Here is an 18525-nt window from a genome sequence, read left to right on the forward strand (position 1 = left end):
AGGGTCACCCCAGCAATTCTTGAGTTTCTCACGTGGGGATAAAAAAAAAAAATCACGTTACTCCTTTTCAGACTGTCCAATGACAGCGCGGAAGCATGAGCTCGGCCTGGGAGGCGGGGGCCGCCGCTCACCACTGGCTGCTGAGGGGGTCTTCCTCCGGGAAGGAGGACTCCCAGAAGAGGGTGGTGGCAGAGGACTGCCCGGGCTGGCACCTGCTCACTCGGGTCCCCCTTGCTGTAGGGCTACTGTGTAAAACACACGACACCCTCACATGTGAACACAGATCAAAAACGGGGACTTCATCATGTCCCATGCAGCTCACTTAACTGGGTGTCCCCCCCCCCCACCTTAGCGCTGATGGTGGTGGCCAGAAGGGGCTGTGATTTGGAGGCGGGGCCGGCAGGGCCACTGTCATCTGACGGAAACAGAAGCAGGCGCAGGACAGTACACGAAATGCTGACGGAATCGAGTAGGTCGGACTGGGGAGGGGAAGGAAGGCAGAGAACTGCAAGGCCTGGCTCTTGGCCGCAAATTTGAAATCACGGGTGTGATACTGAGCTCCTGGGCTGCTGGGACAGCACAGGGGAATGTTCTGGAGCCGCTGGGCAGGCAGGCACACTGATCCCACATCCCTGGAACCTGAGTGACCCTGGCTGCCCCCAAGGCGGCCGCAATGCCATCGAAGCCCACTGTGGTCATGACATCCTGTGACCATCACCAGTGTCCCCGTGGGCACCGATACTTAGTGTGTGAAAGCATTGACTTGCAACTGAGGAAATAAAATACAAATATTAAATGTTTAAAATCCTTTTGATCACTGTGAGTTATCAAAATTATGCAGTTCATCTGGACAAGGTAGAGTCCCACACCACCAGATTCTCCTAAGCGTTGGCTATTCAAAGGTGTCACCTTGATTCTTGTTAGGAAAGCTGGGTCTCACCCACCCCAGACCCAGAGTCAGAATCTGCATTTGAACAAGGTCCCCAGGAGGCTTAGATGTCCACTAACTTCTGAGGGGCACCTTTCTAAATTCCCTAGGCTTTAAAAGCCATTAACAGAAACCGGTCAGGCAAATCTTAATAAATGACCATCCAGAAAGGCCGGCCAGCAGTCTCCCAGTGCCCTGCCCGGTTGTCCCTCAGTGTTCTGCCAGCACCAGGGCAGGCCCCTCCTCTGGTGGCCTGGGCCTGGGCCGTTAGCGGCAGCTGGCGCGGCCCCTGGAGCTGCATCTCCCTGGTCCGGCGACCGTGCTCCTCTCCCTCCTCAGCACCTGCTGCAGAATATTCCCTGTAGAACTTCCTGTTCTGCAAGCCTGCATCCTCACGTGTGAGGCGTCCCTCGTAGGAACTAGAGAACCGGCCTGCCCTTCGCTGTCCAAGGCCGGGGCGTCTCCTGGGGATTTGGAGCCACAGGACAGTCCTCACACAGCTCAGATCAGGACTCTCTGCCAAGAACTGCTCCCGATTTTCTCATGCAACAGCTAAAGATGCCGCTCAATAATTGTCTTGTATCCAAATAACAATTATTAGTATTAACACTAAAGCTGATGAGGATGAAATACTCATATGGTAAAATTACAAAAAACTGCAAGTATCAAATCATGCCAACTTGAAATCAACAAATTTTATCTAAAAGAAAAAAAGATTTGGTAGAAATAAACCCACAGGAATGCTGCAAAACATCACATGGACTAAAACCTCATCAGTAATCATTTGTCAAGTTTTCTAACAAAAAAAACAATTCTTTTTATTTTTCTTACAGACAGGGTCTCACCGTGCCGCCCAGGCTGGAGTGCTGTGGCACAATCATAGCTCACTGCAGCCCCGAACGCCCGGGCCTCAGCTCCGCAGTGCTGGGATTACAGGTGAGAGCCACTGCACCCAGTGGAAGAGAATGCTTAAGGAAAATAACGTCTGCAAGACAAAACTGATTTATTCTCCATAGCAAATGGGTAAAGAGACTGGCACGGTGGCCCACACCTGTAACCCCAGCACCCTGGGGGCCGGGCTGGGAGGATCGCTAAAGGCCAGGGGTTGAGGGCAGCCTGGGCAACATAGCGAGGCCCCGTCTCAAAAAAAAGGATAAAGGCATTAAACTGGCTTAGTGGAGTTCACTGCAGAAAATGCCTTCCATAAAAATTTTTCGTTGTTAGAATTTTTGTTTAGTCAAGAATATTCTCAAGATCAAGACCTCCATATTCAAGAGATCACAAAATTGCCTCCATTTCTGGTAGAGGGAATTGAGACAGGCCTCCTGCCCACCCTCCTCTAAACTAGGATCTGGTTTTCTGGTGAGGAAAAGACACATCCCCTCTGCAGGCCCTGCCCCTCCAGGTCACGGAGACAAAGGCTTGGCCACCGTGCCTGGGGGCTCGCGGCCCTGCCTGCTGGCCCAGCAGGATGACAAAGGCTGATGCAGGAGTCAGAACATGACGCTGCAGGCGCAGGTCTTGCTTTTCCACAGTAATTCCAGACTGAATTTCTACTCTGGTTTGAGTCAGAGGATTAATTTTTAAAGGGGCCACCTGCTTGGCTTTGAGTCGCTGGGACGTCCCCTCTCTCTCTCCCTTTGATGTGTTGCTTCCCGGTCTCCTCCTGGAACCTTGCACGGAAACATAGGGACCAGCAGGCTGCAGCCCTGCCACCCCGCCAACCCCGCCCACCCCGCCCCTGCTGCCACTGCCCACAGGGCACCTGCCCCCAGCTCCTTCCCCTACACTCTCACCCTAGGTAGGTGGGACCTGCACCAGCCAGGTGTGAGAACAGAGTTCAGGAACTGCCAGGCCAAAATATGCCATCCGATAGGCCGATGACGTCACACTGAGGGCACCTGGGAGCAACAGCGCAGGGAGGGGCCTGGTCCTCCAAAACAGGCTCAAGGTCATGAATTCCCTCCTAGGAGTCTCACACACTGTCACTTCTTCTTCTGAGAGGCCTGAGGGCCTGTTAATCTTTCCCCCAAATCCATGTCCCCTCCCCTAAGTCGCCTTCATCCCCTGCCTGTCCTCATGACCAGTATCTAAGCTTCTGGATCTCACTGGGTGTGGGGTGTTCATTCCTCCTTCATGCCATGCTCCTGTGCACGTAAGAAACTCGTGCACCTTGTCTCGTGTTAACCTGCCCGCGGTCAGTTTGTTTAACAGACTCAATTACTGAACCCCCGGAGGGGACAGGGAAGGTCTTCTCTCCCCGGCAAGGAGAGGCGGTGCCACACGTGCCCACTGCCTGCCCGGCACACTGGAAAGTCCACTCCATGACAAGAGCTGGCAGCCTTGGCTCTTCGTGGCATGGTGGCTTTCTCAGGAACTCAACACTTGCCAATTTAGAGTTAGAAGGTTCTAGAAAAACCACAGGGGTCTAGCATCACAAATATCTCCAAGACTTCAGGACAAAGGTCTCGTGCAAAGAGGTAGCTACTTCGCAGCCAGCCCTCCAGAGTCTAACGGAAGTCTGGTTCCCTGGGGGGTGGGTGGTCAGTGAGGGACACAGACACGCACCACCTGAGCTTCCACAGTCAGCTCATAAACATCTCCCAGACGAGGAGAGGGCGCCGTGACCCAGGACCAAGCCAGGCCGGGCAGGAAGAGGGGCCCCACACCACGTGTGCCCACAGGGGACGGCTGGGGAGACGAGGGGAGAAGGCCTGGCAGGGACCAGCGCAGTGGCTAATACGCTATTTTGCCAAACACAGCTTTGCCCTGCATCCTCAGCACTCGGAAGTCCTAAGACATCACACGGTATCTCCTAAGATCGGCTGCCTGATATTAAATAACTATAAGGACATAACTGGTGCATTTTATTCATTTTTATATAGTGCAATTAGGTTTTGAGTACTAATTGGTTTGCTGTTTTTGTTCACCTCCTGGGGAATTTGAAAAAACTACTGAATCAACTTTCTGCATTTGCTTGTTTTTATACTCCTTTCTGAATCCAAACCTTCTCGCGTCGGCGACCCTGTGTCGTGGGAGGCTGCCCGGGAGACAGGACCCCGAGCCCGCCCTGCTCAGACCAGCTCCTGCCGCCCAGAACACGCCCGGGAGAAGCGCACTATGGCAACTACTGAAGAGGGCGCTGAAATGCAAAGCGGTGAATTCTCATTTTGAATTTCATTAGAGATTATTCAAACTGAGAATGCCGTGATGGTCCCGTATGAAAGCTGTTAAAACGATGCAGGTGCCTTTTATATTCATTGCCATCGACACATCTAAAATTCCAGCGGAGTCTTCGGAACACTTTAAAAACTGATGTGTGTGAGGATGTTCCTCAGCGGGGCACGTTATCCAGCAGCAGGGACAGGGTCAGAGAGTGAGAAGCGGCCTCTGCGTTTGTTAACTGTGCAGGTGCTCTATCTAGCACACCTTAAATTTGAGCTCTTTACCCCGAAATATACTGTTAGTATTGTCACTGCTTTAAAGAAAATGCAACTATTAATGTATGATTTTAATGTAATTTATAGAACTGAAATTCCGGGGGCAAAAGTATATTATAATAGCAGAGAATGTGTACCTCAAAAATCAGGTTATATTAAATCAAGAGGCCACATTCTCCTGCAGTCCCTGCTCCAATGCTTTCAAAGGCCTCCAGCAACGAGCCCACGCGTCCCGCAGCTGTGCCCACCACCGACATGCCACCCACGTGTGCACTTACTCATTCGAGCCTTTGCCAGGAGAATCTGTTTACACTTATATTCAAAGTGTACAAGTATCTGGGTTACCTCGCAAGAATAAGAAACCAAAACCTCATTAGCAAACAGTGTTTATAGGAGGGAGCCTGTATATCCCCAAATCCCACACCCAGGTTCCAGGGGACCTACTCTGAGTCACTAGCTGGGCAAGTAAAACCCAAACTCTCAGAAGCACTGTGGGGATGAGTGACACAAGCCGAGGGTTTGCAACCTGGGCTTGTAAGAAGAACCGACACACAGCACTTTACAAAAGCCACTTCACGTTGTGACCTCATTTGACGGTAAAAGGACCCTGTGAGAGAGAGGGCAGGTCTTACTGATTTCCATCTTACAGATTAAAATACCGAGGCCGAGACGTGCTTCACTGTATCTCTGGAGCCTCAGGACAAAGCGCCACCGCGGGTCTGAGCTGCGGCAGCGTGGTGCCCACCTGCCCTCGGGGGCTGCAGGCAGGGGCTCGAGGACTGCCCAGGACACCCCTGCCAAGGGCAAGCCCGACCCAGAGGACATAAAGGCAGATTTCAAAGAAACTACTAAGCTAGTTAAAAGACAAATATTTTAATCTAGTTCCCCCATTTTATACTAAATCATTAATACAGGTCACAAATTGCATTTATTTGTAGACATCTAGAAAACAATCAAAAGTGTATATATATCTCTCTATATAGATCTTATTAATAAATTTTATTTGGACAAGAGAACTTGTGCCACAACAGTTTTAAACAGCATGATTAAAGACGGCCGCACTCCCCAGAGTGCTCACAGATATATACAGTGTGTGAAGAAAAAGTTGCACCTCAGAGCTGATCATGATCAAGTTAAAAACACCTGACATACAGTATACGTGCTAATAAATTTCCTTCGGGTCATGACCAGCATGAAAAAAATCAGGACATATACTCAGCAAATGTTCTGTAAATGTGTACAGCAATATGCTGCATTTAAGAGTTAAAATCAGATTCTACTTTAGTGTTAGCATCAAGCCCTTAGGAGAAATCCAAAAAAATCTCCTTTCCCATTTATACATGTCAGAAACTATTCACACTTAGGGCCGGGCTGGGCAGCTGGCCACAGAACCCAACAGGTCCTTGTGCCTGGGAGAAAACAGTTAGGGCTAATACTGAAGGTCTCTTTCACGTCCGGGTGCACATCTGCCTTCTGGCTGTAAGAATTTCAACTATCGGCTGTTAAATAAAACCAGGAGAAAGCAATACAGGTCTCTGGGAATCTCGTCCCTTCCATAAGGAAAATGCTCTGCCAATTCAAGTTTCATTCAGTCAGGAAGACGGAAGGATTTAAGGCTTCGGTGACAATTAGAATCCTCTGAGAAATTATTTTCCCTTAAAGTCAAGATAAGATAATAGTGTTTACTGTACTTTCTCTTGACTCGTAAAATCCCTGGCATTGGGTTAGGCAACTTGCACCTGCAAATAAGTCTGCAAGAGAGGAAGGTGTCTCCTCCCAGCAAAGCCACCCAGATCACACGCATGTGGAGCACTCGTCGAGCCTCGGCTCTCGTGGAAGACGGGACACACCGAGGCGTAAGCCTTCTAGTAGGTTGAGGAAGCCGTACTCATGGCGTCTTCAGAGATTTTGGTACTGGCGGGGAGGATGCTTGCAAAATACTTGACGTCGCTGTCACGATCCATCTGAAGAGCCATGATGGTCTGTTCCACGGCTTCCTGATGACAGCTGGCCGAGGCCAGGAAATACTCTGGGAAGGACAAAGGCACAGTATGAATGAAACTGGCCTAACGATTCAGAGTTTTGTCAAATACAAGTGTGGTTAGTTACCAGTCATTATAAAACATGATTTTTATAAGAGTATAAAAACAAACGCCATGTTGAATTATAACCAGTAATCCAAACTGATTTGTTATCGGGGAAAAAATCCTGGAATAAAGAGAATTATGAGATTTATCTTGTTTTTAAGATAATCTCATGATATTCAATGACAGCTAAGGAGTATTAAACTAATAAATATATTAAAACATTATACTTCTTAGTTATTAATCAGCTTAGTAAAAGGAAAAACACTTTCAAACACCAGCTACATACAACATACAACCTCTAAACCAAACAAGTCTCTAGCCATTTCACTTTAATCACTATTTTAAAAATTTACATGAATGGCAAAGGAGCAAAAAGAATATTCATTCACCCTTATTCTTTGAAGTCTACTAGAAACTTCTGTGCTTCGTTCATGAGTACCTGCATTCAACTGTATTTGAGGCATTTGGGGTGGCAGTTACAATAAATAAAACATCCTGAACCTTGAGGGGTTTATAATTTCCAGAAAAACAGACACTACAGGGCATGTGTCTCCCGCCTACCGAGTGAAGAGCAGGGAGTGCACGCAGCTCCCGGCCCGCACCGCAGCCCCGCAGTGCCAGACAGCGGGGGGACTGCCGAGGCCACGGTTCCCACAGTCATAGGCGAATTTAAATACCCAATTTAAAGTTAAAAAATTATTATATATTATAAAAATGATATATGCCCATGATAAAAATATTTCTACAGTATAGTGCTAATTTTAAAGTTCCTTCAATCTCCTGTCCTCTTGGGAGAACCATGAGAACAATTTAAAATGTATCATTCTGCCAGATGGTTTTCTGTGACCCCACGCTACTTCTGCTGTGACACTTTCTACTCCACACAGTGCCGGAGCCCCTTGCCACATACGTTTCCTGGTAGAGTCACCCACCTACCTTTTTCTAGTAGAGTCTGTCTTAATGTTTTCGCAAGCAGCACTCTCACATTTGGGACCCTGTCGTTCGCTAAGGTTAGCAGATGTGGCATCAGATGCACAGCGAACTGGTCCATGGGAAGACAGTCATCTTCAATGACAGTCTGGGGACAAGGGATAACTGCTTTAGATTTCTCTGCCAATTCGGCTACCAAACTGTAATACTAGCTAACAAATTGTTTTGTTACAACTTAACAGGTATTTTAGTTTTGGCTTTTTAACCAATACTCCAGGTACCTGGGAACTCAAGAACAATTACACACAGGTTTTTAAACTGCTCTACAGAGACCTGGGTGCTCAGCAGTAACTTCACTTTCACACGTGCACTGAGCCCAGACACAAGCACCCTCCAGCAGGAGCCAGGCTGCGGTGCGTGTGTGTGTGTGGAGCTTGTGTGTACGTACGCATGGATGCTGTGTGTGTGGCACATGTACGTACGCACAGATGGTACGTGTGTGGGGCGTGCCAGCTTTAGAACGAGCTCAGCTGACTGTAGGAGAAAGGCCAGTTCAAGGGCCAGACAGATGCCCAACAGTGACACACGGACATCCTAAAAATAGCCAGACGGTGGTAAAGTTCTGTTCCTTGAGGAGGAGGAAGAGGGTGTGGGAGAGGGAGGAGGTGAGAGAGGAAACATAGTTCTTGGAGAAAAACCTCCACAGACAGTAAGCACAGGTCCTCGCTTACCTGGCAGACAAAGACAAAGGCCTGCCGACCAGACCACTTGGGACATCTGCCAAAGTTCTCGACAAGCTCGTTGATGAGGTCCACCCCAAACGTCGGTGGTGTGGCCGTGTGCAGCTTCTTCACCATCTCGCTGACCTAGGAGGGTAGCACGGGGAAGCAAGGAATAGCTTCTGTTCTAGGATATATAAAATAGTTTGCTGACCTGCAATTTTAGAAGTTTAATACATACCAACTTGTAGGAAATCCAACGAACAGAAGAAACTTTGTCTGCACACAGATTCAGAGCAATGGGACGTAAATAGTCATAAACATCTCTGGGACTATATAACTCTAGAAGTAAAATCAGCTGTCTACAAAAAGGAATTATAAAAAGACAATTAAGTTTAAACATCAGTAAGATAAATGAAAACAGATTAATCATGTGAATGGTTTGTAACACTGGATACTGAACACTCATCCGATAAACACACGCAAGAGCGTGATTACGCAAGGCCTCTCCGGCACAGAACTACATCCAGTCCCTGTGTGTCAGGAAATGCATTTACACACTGCAAGTTCAAGGAGTCTCTCCTCCCCTTAGAGTATAAGGAAAACAAAAGCTGTAGCATTCTGTGTCCTAGTATGTTAATTGGAAGACAGCACACATTTTTCCACAGTAACAGTTTAGAACACTGAGTAGCTTCCATCCACTAATCAGGTATCTCAAAAAGAAAGCTCGAGCAGACTGAGGCAGCCTGCTGTGTACTTGTCGAGATTCTGAGCAGCCTCTAATGCCAGGACACATCTCGGGGTAACAGAAGTGGGGGGTCCTCTGGCAACTCTCCTCCCACGTCTGAGGGAACTGAAGACTTTCACAACACCCACAGGCTAACCTGAGTAGCTGCGATGACGCCCTGGAAGAAATACCTTGGATACGATTGAGACGTGCCTCTTCCAATTTTATGTTTAAGATTATTTATATTTCTAATCAGCAAGGGGTGAACTATAAACATAGATAATGCAGCAATGATAAATGTACCTGTATATATACATAAACATAAATCCTCAAAGAGAGAGACACATTTGTTTTCTGGCACAAAAGTTCAAAATAAAAATCCCAAACAGGACTTCAACTTCTGTTTAGGATACAGAAAGCTACAAAGAATGTCACTCTGAACCTACAATGAGAAAAAGCTGTATAAATTACAAAATCTTTTCTTGAGCCCACCAGAGAGCTGAGGTTGCAAGGCACCCAAGTAACCTAACTTCCCAAGACAGGCAAGTGCCTCTCCCAGGAGAGACGGGCACAGGAACAGTCTCCCCCGAGCACAGCACAGGTGGAAGAGGCACCTGCTGCCACGTACGAGGGGAGAGGAAATCAGCTAAAATTGTAGCAGCTGCCCAGGGCCAGCTGGGGGCTGGCACGGTGCGGGCTTACACAAAGGCTGGGGGCTGGGGGCAGACACAGGAAGCTCGCATTCCTGTGCAAATCCTCCACTTTCACAGGGTACTTGCCTCCCCTGAGTGCTGATAAAAAAGACCGGGACCGGGAAAGGAAACAGGAGAGAGGTCTCTCAGTGCAGGCAGAGGAGACGGACATGTCAGGGGACAGCCATGAACACCTAGCCCTTTCTCATGCAAAGCAAAAGCCGTATGTGCTGGCAGAGGGACACAAAGCCTGCGCACCCCACAGGCACAGGCAAAGACACGCTGCAGTGGGGGGAAGAGAACTAAACTATTTACTCCTGGTGAAGGGGCAGGAGACCTTCTCCAGCTAAGACTCTAAGCCCACCAGCGCCAGCCCCCGGCCTCAGCAAATGGCAATGGCAGCCCACAGCAAGAAAAATTAAAGCCCATAATACACTGAAGGTAACCACAGCAACAACAAACCCCAGACCCAGCCTGATCCTGACTGGATGGACTCACACTCCCACACTAACGGCAGGAGCGGCGTGCCCATTTTGAGTCACGGTGGGCAAGCCCCAATTCAAAAAAAGAGAAACTGGCAGCCCCCAATTCTAAACCCAGCAAAAGTTTCTTTTAAAAATACAGGTAAGTAAGGTCTGTAATCCAAAATATATAAAGGACTCTTACAACTCAATAACTCAACACAGTTTAAGATGAACAACCCAATTTAAAAATAGGGAATGGACTCAGACATTTCTCCATAGAATATATACAAATCGCTGACAAGAATATGCAAAAGTGCTCAACATCAGTCATTAGAGAAATGCAAATCAAAACCACAGGCAGATGCTACTTCACACCCATTAGAATAGCTGTAATTTTGAAACTGGAAAATAGCAAGTGTCAGGATGCAGAGAAACTGGAACTCTCATACATTGCCGATGGGAACGTAAAACGGAACATCTGCTATGGAAAAGTCTGTCAGTTCCTCAACAAACACAGATTTGCCACATGACTCAGCAAGTCCACCTCCAGAATGGATTGAAAAATGTGGTACATCCATAAAATGGAATATTAACCATAAAAAGGAATGAAGGTTTGAGTGTACGCTATAACATGGATAACTCTAGAAAACATTAGGCTACATGGAGATTTTTTTCAAGAAAGAAAAAAAGCTGAGAAAATTCGTTGCCAGCAAGACCTGTATTATAACAAATGTTAAAGGAATGGGATACCAGACAGGAAACTTGGATCTACACAAATGAAAAAATTCAGAAAAGGTAAAAATGAAGTAAATACATACCCCATAAAACATAATCTAATAAACTGTGAGAACTTACTCAGCCAGTTCAGCTCGAAAGCGCCAATTTCTACTATTATCTGTCACCAGAAACTCCTGAAGTTGATAAAGGTATTCTCTTCTTTTGTCAATATGAAGAAGCTGAAGCAACAAAAACCAGGACAAGGCATAGACATTATTCCTTTCACTTGAGTGCTTGAAAATAGTCTACAAGTGATATGGTTAATTCTTCGGAAGAAGAAATGTAGTACCTATATTTAGTTGTTTTAAAAATTGGTATTAAATTCATTTTCCCTGAATAATTCCATCTGCCTTCAGGAGTCATGTTCTTTTGGAATCTTTGTTTCTTGAGCCTGTCAGTGGCCTGCACTGAAGCCCACAGGACCCCGGGCACGGCTTGTTTACGGTGCTGCTCCTGTCTGTTCACGCCACACCCTGGCTATCATGGACTCCCTGCAGACAGTGATTATGCTCTTAGTCCCACGTGAGCCCAGTTGTGTAGCACTATCACGGCACATACCAGGTACTCAGTATTTATTTCGTGAAAAAAATAAAAAGAAATGTATCCTAATAGCTGCTCTATAAATATTTAAAAGTAGGTTTATAGTCAACAAGAGGGAAAACCCTGAAATTTTATACAAATGGAAGCAAGTAAATCTAACAGTAAATCAAACAGATAACAATCACACAAGGCTGCACTTAGTACTCTGCTCGTGCACCTTCATGGGATAGGTTTTAATGACAGAATGTGCTGAAGGAAATCTTCACGTTAGTTAGTTGATTTGATGTTGGTGTTATTATTGGTAGAGGGATTCTGAAACTATTTCACATTATGCTGTCGAATTGAGCAAATGACTAAATATATTAATGTTGTTAAGACTAGAGGGTTTACCATAAGAGAAAATTAAAAAAATAACGTGAAGAAAGGAGAGGAAATGGTATCAGACTGGAAGTAGTTCGTTTCAATATGAACTTAATTCAATAAAAAACCCAACAAACTTCCTAGCTCCTGTACCCTGAAAAAGCCTAAAAGAAATAATACCCCGGGAGCAGTGAGCACATCTAGTGCCCAGATCTTGGTTTCTAAAGACCATTCTCCACTAAAAAGGGCCAGGCTCCTTGGAGAAACAGCTAACTCCAGGCTGGGGCGAGGCGAGGAGAAACGGGGCCCGACAGCAAGGACATGCTTTAAAACAAGGAGACAGGCAAGTGGAAAGGACACAAGAGGCAGTTTAAGGGGTTCCCACTGGCCAACTGTGATGCTTAAAACAGAGGACAGAAGTGGATTACATTATATTACACTGAATTTAAAAAAATACTAGCGTCCACATTGATGTTAAAAAATGCTGACCTGTACAGACAGGTACTATGCCTGCAAAAAAACCCCGTTTACCCAGAATCAAACTGTAACAACACTTAAATTCAAACTGAGAGGCAATCTGCAGAACAACTGGTTTAGACTCTTCAAAAATGCCAATGACATTAAAAACAGAAAGTCAGGGTAAGTGTTCACAGTTTAAGAGGACTAAAGAAACATTTAAATTCAATACACACTTACTGATAAGATTCTGAATCCAGGGCAGAAAAGCTATAAAGGACGTTATTGGGATAATTGGAAAAATTTCAGTATGATCTATATAAAATATAACAAGGTATCAATGATTTTTAAAAATTAGATTACTTCTGTACCTCAAACCTTAGAATTATGAGAGTCAATTTCAAGGCTGAAGTCTAAAAAACAATAGTTTTTAATTTATTTAATTCCAGGATTGAATAATTTGTCAAAAGTTGGGGCTTTTTAGGCTGGGCGCGGTGGCTCGCGCCTGTAATCCTAGCACTCTGGGAGGCCGAGGCGGGTGGATCGTTTGAGCTCAGGAGGTCGAGACCAGCCTGAGCAAGAGCGAGACCCCGTCTCTACTAAAAATAGAAAGAAATTAGCCAAACAACTAAAAAGTATATAGAAAAAATTAGCCGGCCATGGTGGCGCATGCCTGTAGTCCCAGCTACTCAGGAGGCTGAGGCAGAAGGATTGCTTGAGCCCAGGAGTTTGAGGTTCCTGTGAGCTAGGCTGATGCCACGGCACTCTAGCCTGGGCAACAGAGCAAGACTCTGTCTCAAAAAAAAAAAAAAATGGGGCTTTGGAGACCACAGATCCTGTATCAAAGGAGCGAGGGCCAAAGGTAAATTCTCAGACTCCTTAAACACTGTAAAGCCTCCAAACTTGATATACAGTTGACCCTGAACTTCGTGGGTCCACTTAAACACAGATTTTTTTCAACCAAATGCAGATCAAGGAATGTGAAACCTGTGTACGTGGAGGGCCAACTGCAGGACTTGAGTATGTATAGATTTGGGTATACGTGGGGGTCCTGAAACCAATCTGCCACATATACTGAGGGCTGTAGATCATAAAATTTTTTTTACATACATTTTAGTCAATAACTTTGAAAAATAAAAAAGGGACAAATATTTGTAACTATGACCTAACATTGTTTTAAAAACAAAATTTAGCATAACTATGGGACTATTTATTTATTAAGTCATATCTTACCATCAACTCATGGCTATATTTTTTTACATAGGGACATACAGAAACCTATCTTGGTAATAGCAGAAGATAAAGCTTCAGATTTACAGTAGAATTTTAGAGCGTCCGTATGCAAGGAATTGAAAAGTTACCTTCAGAAAATCATGCAAGTGCTTAAGGACACCTATCCTGACTTCATCAAGGTCTTTTAAAAATCCATTAAAAATTGGAACCAGATCTGCAGCTGTCAACTGATCTCCAAGAATCACCGCAAGCTCATGGATGGAGAACGCTAACGTTCGTCGAACTTTCCACTGCAGAAATGAAAACTGCATTAGCAAGCTAGACACAAAGTGCTCAGTACTTTAACTTTTAGATAATATATGACGGCTAATTTATATCTGAATGTTATTCATCTCAAAAAATTAAATCAGAATTGTAGTAATAATAGATACTAAGTTTTAAATGCCTGTTATGTATCAAAAGGTGTGACAAAATTCTTAAGCCCTGCATAGTATATAGGTATTATCTCCTTTTCATTTATGAAGGGAAAAAATCCTTGCAAATCATTAGTAATAATAGTTTTTTGTAGTTCTCTTAACATTAGACCCCAATGTACAGACATCCCACGTGTCAAAGGCTACCTAGTACCATTCCTACTTTACATATTTGTAAGTCAGGAACTTAGGTATGCTGAATGTCATATCAATTTCTATTGCTTTAAGTAAAAATGAAGAAGCCAAATTGTGGAACTCTGACAGTGCAAAAAGAACACTGTCTGGTATTACCTTCCAGCTGCTCCGTACGCAATTTCCTGCAACACTAAATACGTGCTAGAATACAAACAGGAACTCTAGGTTTTGAAAGGCAAAACACTATGCCTTCCACATGCCGATTCTGCTAATTCTTTAACTGCTGCACCCACCTGCATGTCTGAAGCCAGAGTCTCATACGTCTCTCTGAGGCAGTGCCAATTCTGTCTGCCAAGCGTCAGGGCCACCCCTGGGAGGCTATATGCACAGTGCTTAGCAATTTCAGTGTCAACCGTCTGTGCACGAGAGGGGTCCGTCATAGATAAATACTGATCTAACAAAGCCTGAGGTACAACATCCTGATGAAGAGAGAGAGAGCGATTCAGCATTTAGACGCACTTTGAGCACTTTAAACATAAATTAGGCAAAATTAATTTTAAATATATAGATTTTAACACAGCATCCTAAATAGCAGGAAAAAAACTAATGTCAAATTTTCCGGTATCTAATAACTAGAGAGAAAAACATGCTAAGGCAAACATATATATATATATATATATATATATATATAAATATAAATAAAAGCAACTCCAGGAGAACAACAATGAATAACATCTTAAAACAGAAATAGTCAGGGATAGTGGTGCATGCCTGTAATCCCAGCTACTTAAGAGGCTGCAACAGAAAGACTGCTTGAGCCCAGGAGTTTGAGACCAGCCTGAGCAACACAGCAAGACCCCGTCTCTATAAAAGAACTAGAAAATTGGCTGGGTGTGGTGGCGCATGCCTGTAGTTCTAGCTACTCAGGAGGCTAAGGGAGGAGGATTGCTTGAGTCCAGGAGTTGGAGATTATAGTGAACTATGATCAGGCCACTGCGCTGTAGCCTAGCCAACAAAGCAAAACCCTGTCTTCAAAAAAGGAAAAGAACAAAAAAATCACTATGAATACTAACTCCATTTTTAATAAATAACAATAAAGAACATATAGCATTTGATCTAGGAAATCTTCCAATAATATAGTCCCAGAAGTAAACAACATGTGTAGAAAATCACAATAAACATAGCACTGCTTGTGACATGAAAGCAAAACTACAACTGGAAGCATCTCTGGAACGACTCTTACAACGGAAGACAGGTGTGGTGAGGACCTGTGCTGTGCCACTGCGAGGGTGTCCTGGTGTGCTCAGAGGAAAGCGTCCCAAGATACATTTTTAGAAAAGAAACGAAGAGCAAGACAAGGCATATTCCAATGATTCCGTAGGTGTATTTTCCTTGTACCTGTTATTGATGGCACTTTAAAATAGCTTTGAGCCATTTTTTTCATATTTTAATTTCTGAAATTGAATTGTATTTGTATTTGTGTGTGTGTATGTGTGTGTGTGTGTGTGTGTGTGTGTGTGTGTAGATGGGGTCTTGCCATGTTGCTCAGGCTGGTCTCAAACTCCTGGCCTCAAGTGATCCTCCTGCCTCTGTCTCCCAAAGTGCTGGGATTACAGGTGTGAGCCACCGCCCGCCGGAGCTGTATTTTGTAACTCTTGGCAACTTAGGCATGGGGAAATACCTAGGTAGGATGGGATGCTTATAGGTGTCTCTGAAAGATAAAAAAGGGCACACGTGCATGTTTATGTGCACACAAAATTGTATCAAGAGATACGGCAGGACTGTGATCTGTGGTCACTCTGAATGAAGAAGGGGCTCATGGGTGGGAAGGGGAACATCTGTGCTTGTGTGTTGTTCTCTTGTTTTAATTTTCTTAGTGAAAATATGACTTAGATCAGAAATGGGCTTTGAAAGAAAAATTAAGAACACACACAAAAGAACATTTTTTGTCACTCACTTGAACTTTAGTTCTCCTTTCCTCATCAGGGCTGAGACCACTACTGGTGCTCAAGTCTGAATCGTCATGAATACGGTGAAGAGCGGAGTCCACACTCTGTTAGGAAAAATGTCTACTTAGAGCTGTCCCAAATTTTCTTCACTTAAACTATCTTACTAAGTTACTTACCTTTCGAGATTGACAAAAGATATACATATACATTCCTCATGTTTTAAAAGTTTATAAACATACTAAGACCTTGTAAGAACTTTCCCTGCCTTAAATCAAATGTGCTGAATAAGTTGCCAAATGTATGGAAACAAATTCCAGGAAAATGAGAGTAATTAAAAAGTAATTTTGAAATGACCAAAATAGCTCAAATTACCTTACTCATATTAATAAAATATTATTGAGTGAGTTCTGCTCAACTGTTTTAGAGACCATGGGGTATTTATATGCAGTTTTTATTCTATTTCTATTCTTGGCTGTTAATATCTAATTTCAAAATATATATTTTTTAACAGCCCCCAAAGCAATAACCAAAAACATCTGTATCTAAAATATAGATATAGTATTCAAATCTCAAAAAAATGGTCAAGGTTTCAATCCAAAGCATTGGTATTATACAGATTTCTAACTATACCAGATGTCACCTAACAAAAAGCAAAACAGAAATACACTAGAGCTCTAAAAACCCTCTTGCCAGCCCCAACATTTGTGTAGGCTCTTTCCTGAGCTTGTCATTCAAGCCACTACAGTCTGTGACCATTTGATTCTGGCAATCGGTGGTGCACTCCTTCTCTGAGTTTGTATAAACAAGGGGTAAGAAATACCAATGCCAAACGATGCTGGCTTGATGGGGACGTAGCAGGAAATTAGGAAGGATCATACAGAACAGCTACAAGTACACAGGGAAGACGGTGCTAGAACAGTACCCACCCTCACACTCCAGAGTCCAGATAATGCCACTGGCCCTCCGCAACATGGCCTCAAGTCCCGATCTTCTGCTCAGAATACTGTGTTGCTTGCTGCAGTGAAATGTTCCGATCAGAAACAAAGCACCTCTCCAAAAAGAAAAGGGAAGAGTTAATTATTCTTGACAAAGGGCTTTGTTTCCAGTAAGACTATTTCACTGCAGTGAGCTACATTAACATCGTGTCTACTAAAATAGTCATATAGACAGGACCGGGATTTAGTTTTCCAGGCATTTCATATGACACTAATGTCACAAGGACAGGATGTGGTAAGAACAATTACTTTTACTTTATGCAAAAGGAAAAGCTAAAAAATCAGCAACAAACAGAATGTACTAACTGAAAGTAATTAGCTACAACTATTTCCCAATGAAAGACTTCTGATTCAAACTGCTCTCAGTCGGTAAACACTTTACTGAGTTTGTTACCTCAACAGCATCGCTGATTAAAGGCACAGAATCATCTTGATTTATTGTACAATTTGGTAGCTCATTTATACCCAGTTCATCTTGCAAATCACTTTTCTTTTCTGTACTGGTCTCTTCCTGAGCATCCAGGCTGGACGCGCGCAGCGCAGCAGACAGCACGTCCACTTGTGCTGTGGGCAAAATAAGGAAGCAGTGAGAAACACAACTGCAATATTCTCCACTTGCATTGTACATTATCAATGAAATGTATACTTTTTTGACACTGCCATCAAAAAGCTGAAAAAAAATTCTACTGTGGTAAATCATTAGTCCTTCATGAGAAAAAGAAGAAAACTAATATGCTTTCATGAGATTAAAAATGTTTATCTGCTACTATACATTATTCTGCGTTAGTATGAAAAGAGAATGCTATCTAGTTGCTGGAGCTACCTCCAGTTTATTAAAAGGAGTCAATTTCAGTGTAAGTTAACTATGTTTTGGTAGTGTATGAATCAAACTGACAAGGCTTACTTACTAAGCTATTTTAGCAGAAGACCAGTCACACAAACCCTGCCAACATAAAACAACGGTAATTACAAAGATTTTTGTTGCAGTTACATTTAAACATCTCATAACTTATTCCAGTTTATTTTTCCATAATTTTTTTTTAAATGAAAGTAGTACTTGTCCCAATCATCGGGATCCCAAATGAGCACTGTCCTGCTTGCAGCAAACCAAAATGACAACTTACCAGTGGTTCTTAAATCTGGCAATGAGCATTGCCTAGGTTTTGAATTGTACCTTCCTTACAAAGGTGATTCAAAATTAAGATAAAGCATTCTTCCTCCTCCCCAAATAAATGAGAAATGTAGCAAAAAATATTACTTAGCATTTACTCCAAGTAACAATCCACCTAGATATTCAAAATATGAAAATTTTAAATTCAAATTTACTTAAAACAATCAGTAAGTATTTTATTAAGATAACCTACTACTATGCTGTAGTATTTAAAAAATTTCTTGTCTAAGTACATTAAGTGCGTGGCAACAGACATGCAAGAAACAGAGTATAAGGTTCTATTCATTACTTGCTAAATTAAGTACATTGAGGATGTTTACTCACAAAAATGTTCTAGTGGAATATTCTCATTTTCAGAATTTCAGCTCCAATTTTTCAATTTTTACTATCCTTTTAATGATTTCAGCAACCCCATTTTGGGATCTTTTAAGTTTCCAAAACCAAACCAA

General features: G+C 43.6%; 1 protein-coding gene across 3 annotated transcripts in view; it reads right to left on the reverse strand.

Annotated features, from left to right (window-relative positions):
* Window positions 1–5344: 5344 nt before the first annotated feature.
* Window positions 5345–18525, reverse strand: part of PPP4R1 (protein phosphatase 4 regulatory subunit 1) — a 65010-nt gene continuing 51829 nt past the window's right edge. For all 3 annotated transcript variants that reach the window (XM_069468270.1, XM_069468269.1, XM_069468271.1), the window contains 9 exons: window positions 17300–17469; window positions 15919–16014; window positions 14255–14440; window positions 13482–13643; window positions 10843–10943; window positions 8346–8466; window positions 8117–8251; window positions 7392–7533; window positions 5345–6397 (listed from right to left, as the gene is read on the reverse strand). In XM_069468270.1, coding sequence (XP_069324371.1) covers window positions 6234–6397; window positions 7392–7533; window positions 8117–8251; window positions 8346–8466; window positions 10843–10943; window positions 13482–13643; window positions 14255–14440; window positions 15919–16014; window positions 17300–17469 — 1277 coding nt within the window. In that variant the 3' untranslated portion in view covers window positions 5345–6233. The remainder of the gene's footprint in view (window positions 6398–7391; window positions 7534–8116; window positions 8252–8345; window positions 8467–10842; window positions 10944–13481; window positions 13644–14254; window positions 14441–15918; window positions 16015–17299; window positions 17470–18525) is intronic.

This window comes from Eulemur rufifrons, chromosome 5 (assembly GCF_041146395.1).
Source record: "Eulemur rufifrons isolate Redbay chromosome 5, OSU_ERuf_1, whole genome shotgun sequence".
Lineage (NCBI taxonomy): Eukaryota > Metazoa > Chordata > Mammalia > Primates > Lemuridae > Eulemur > Eulemur rufifrons.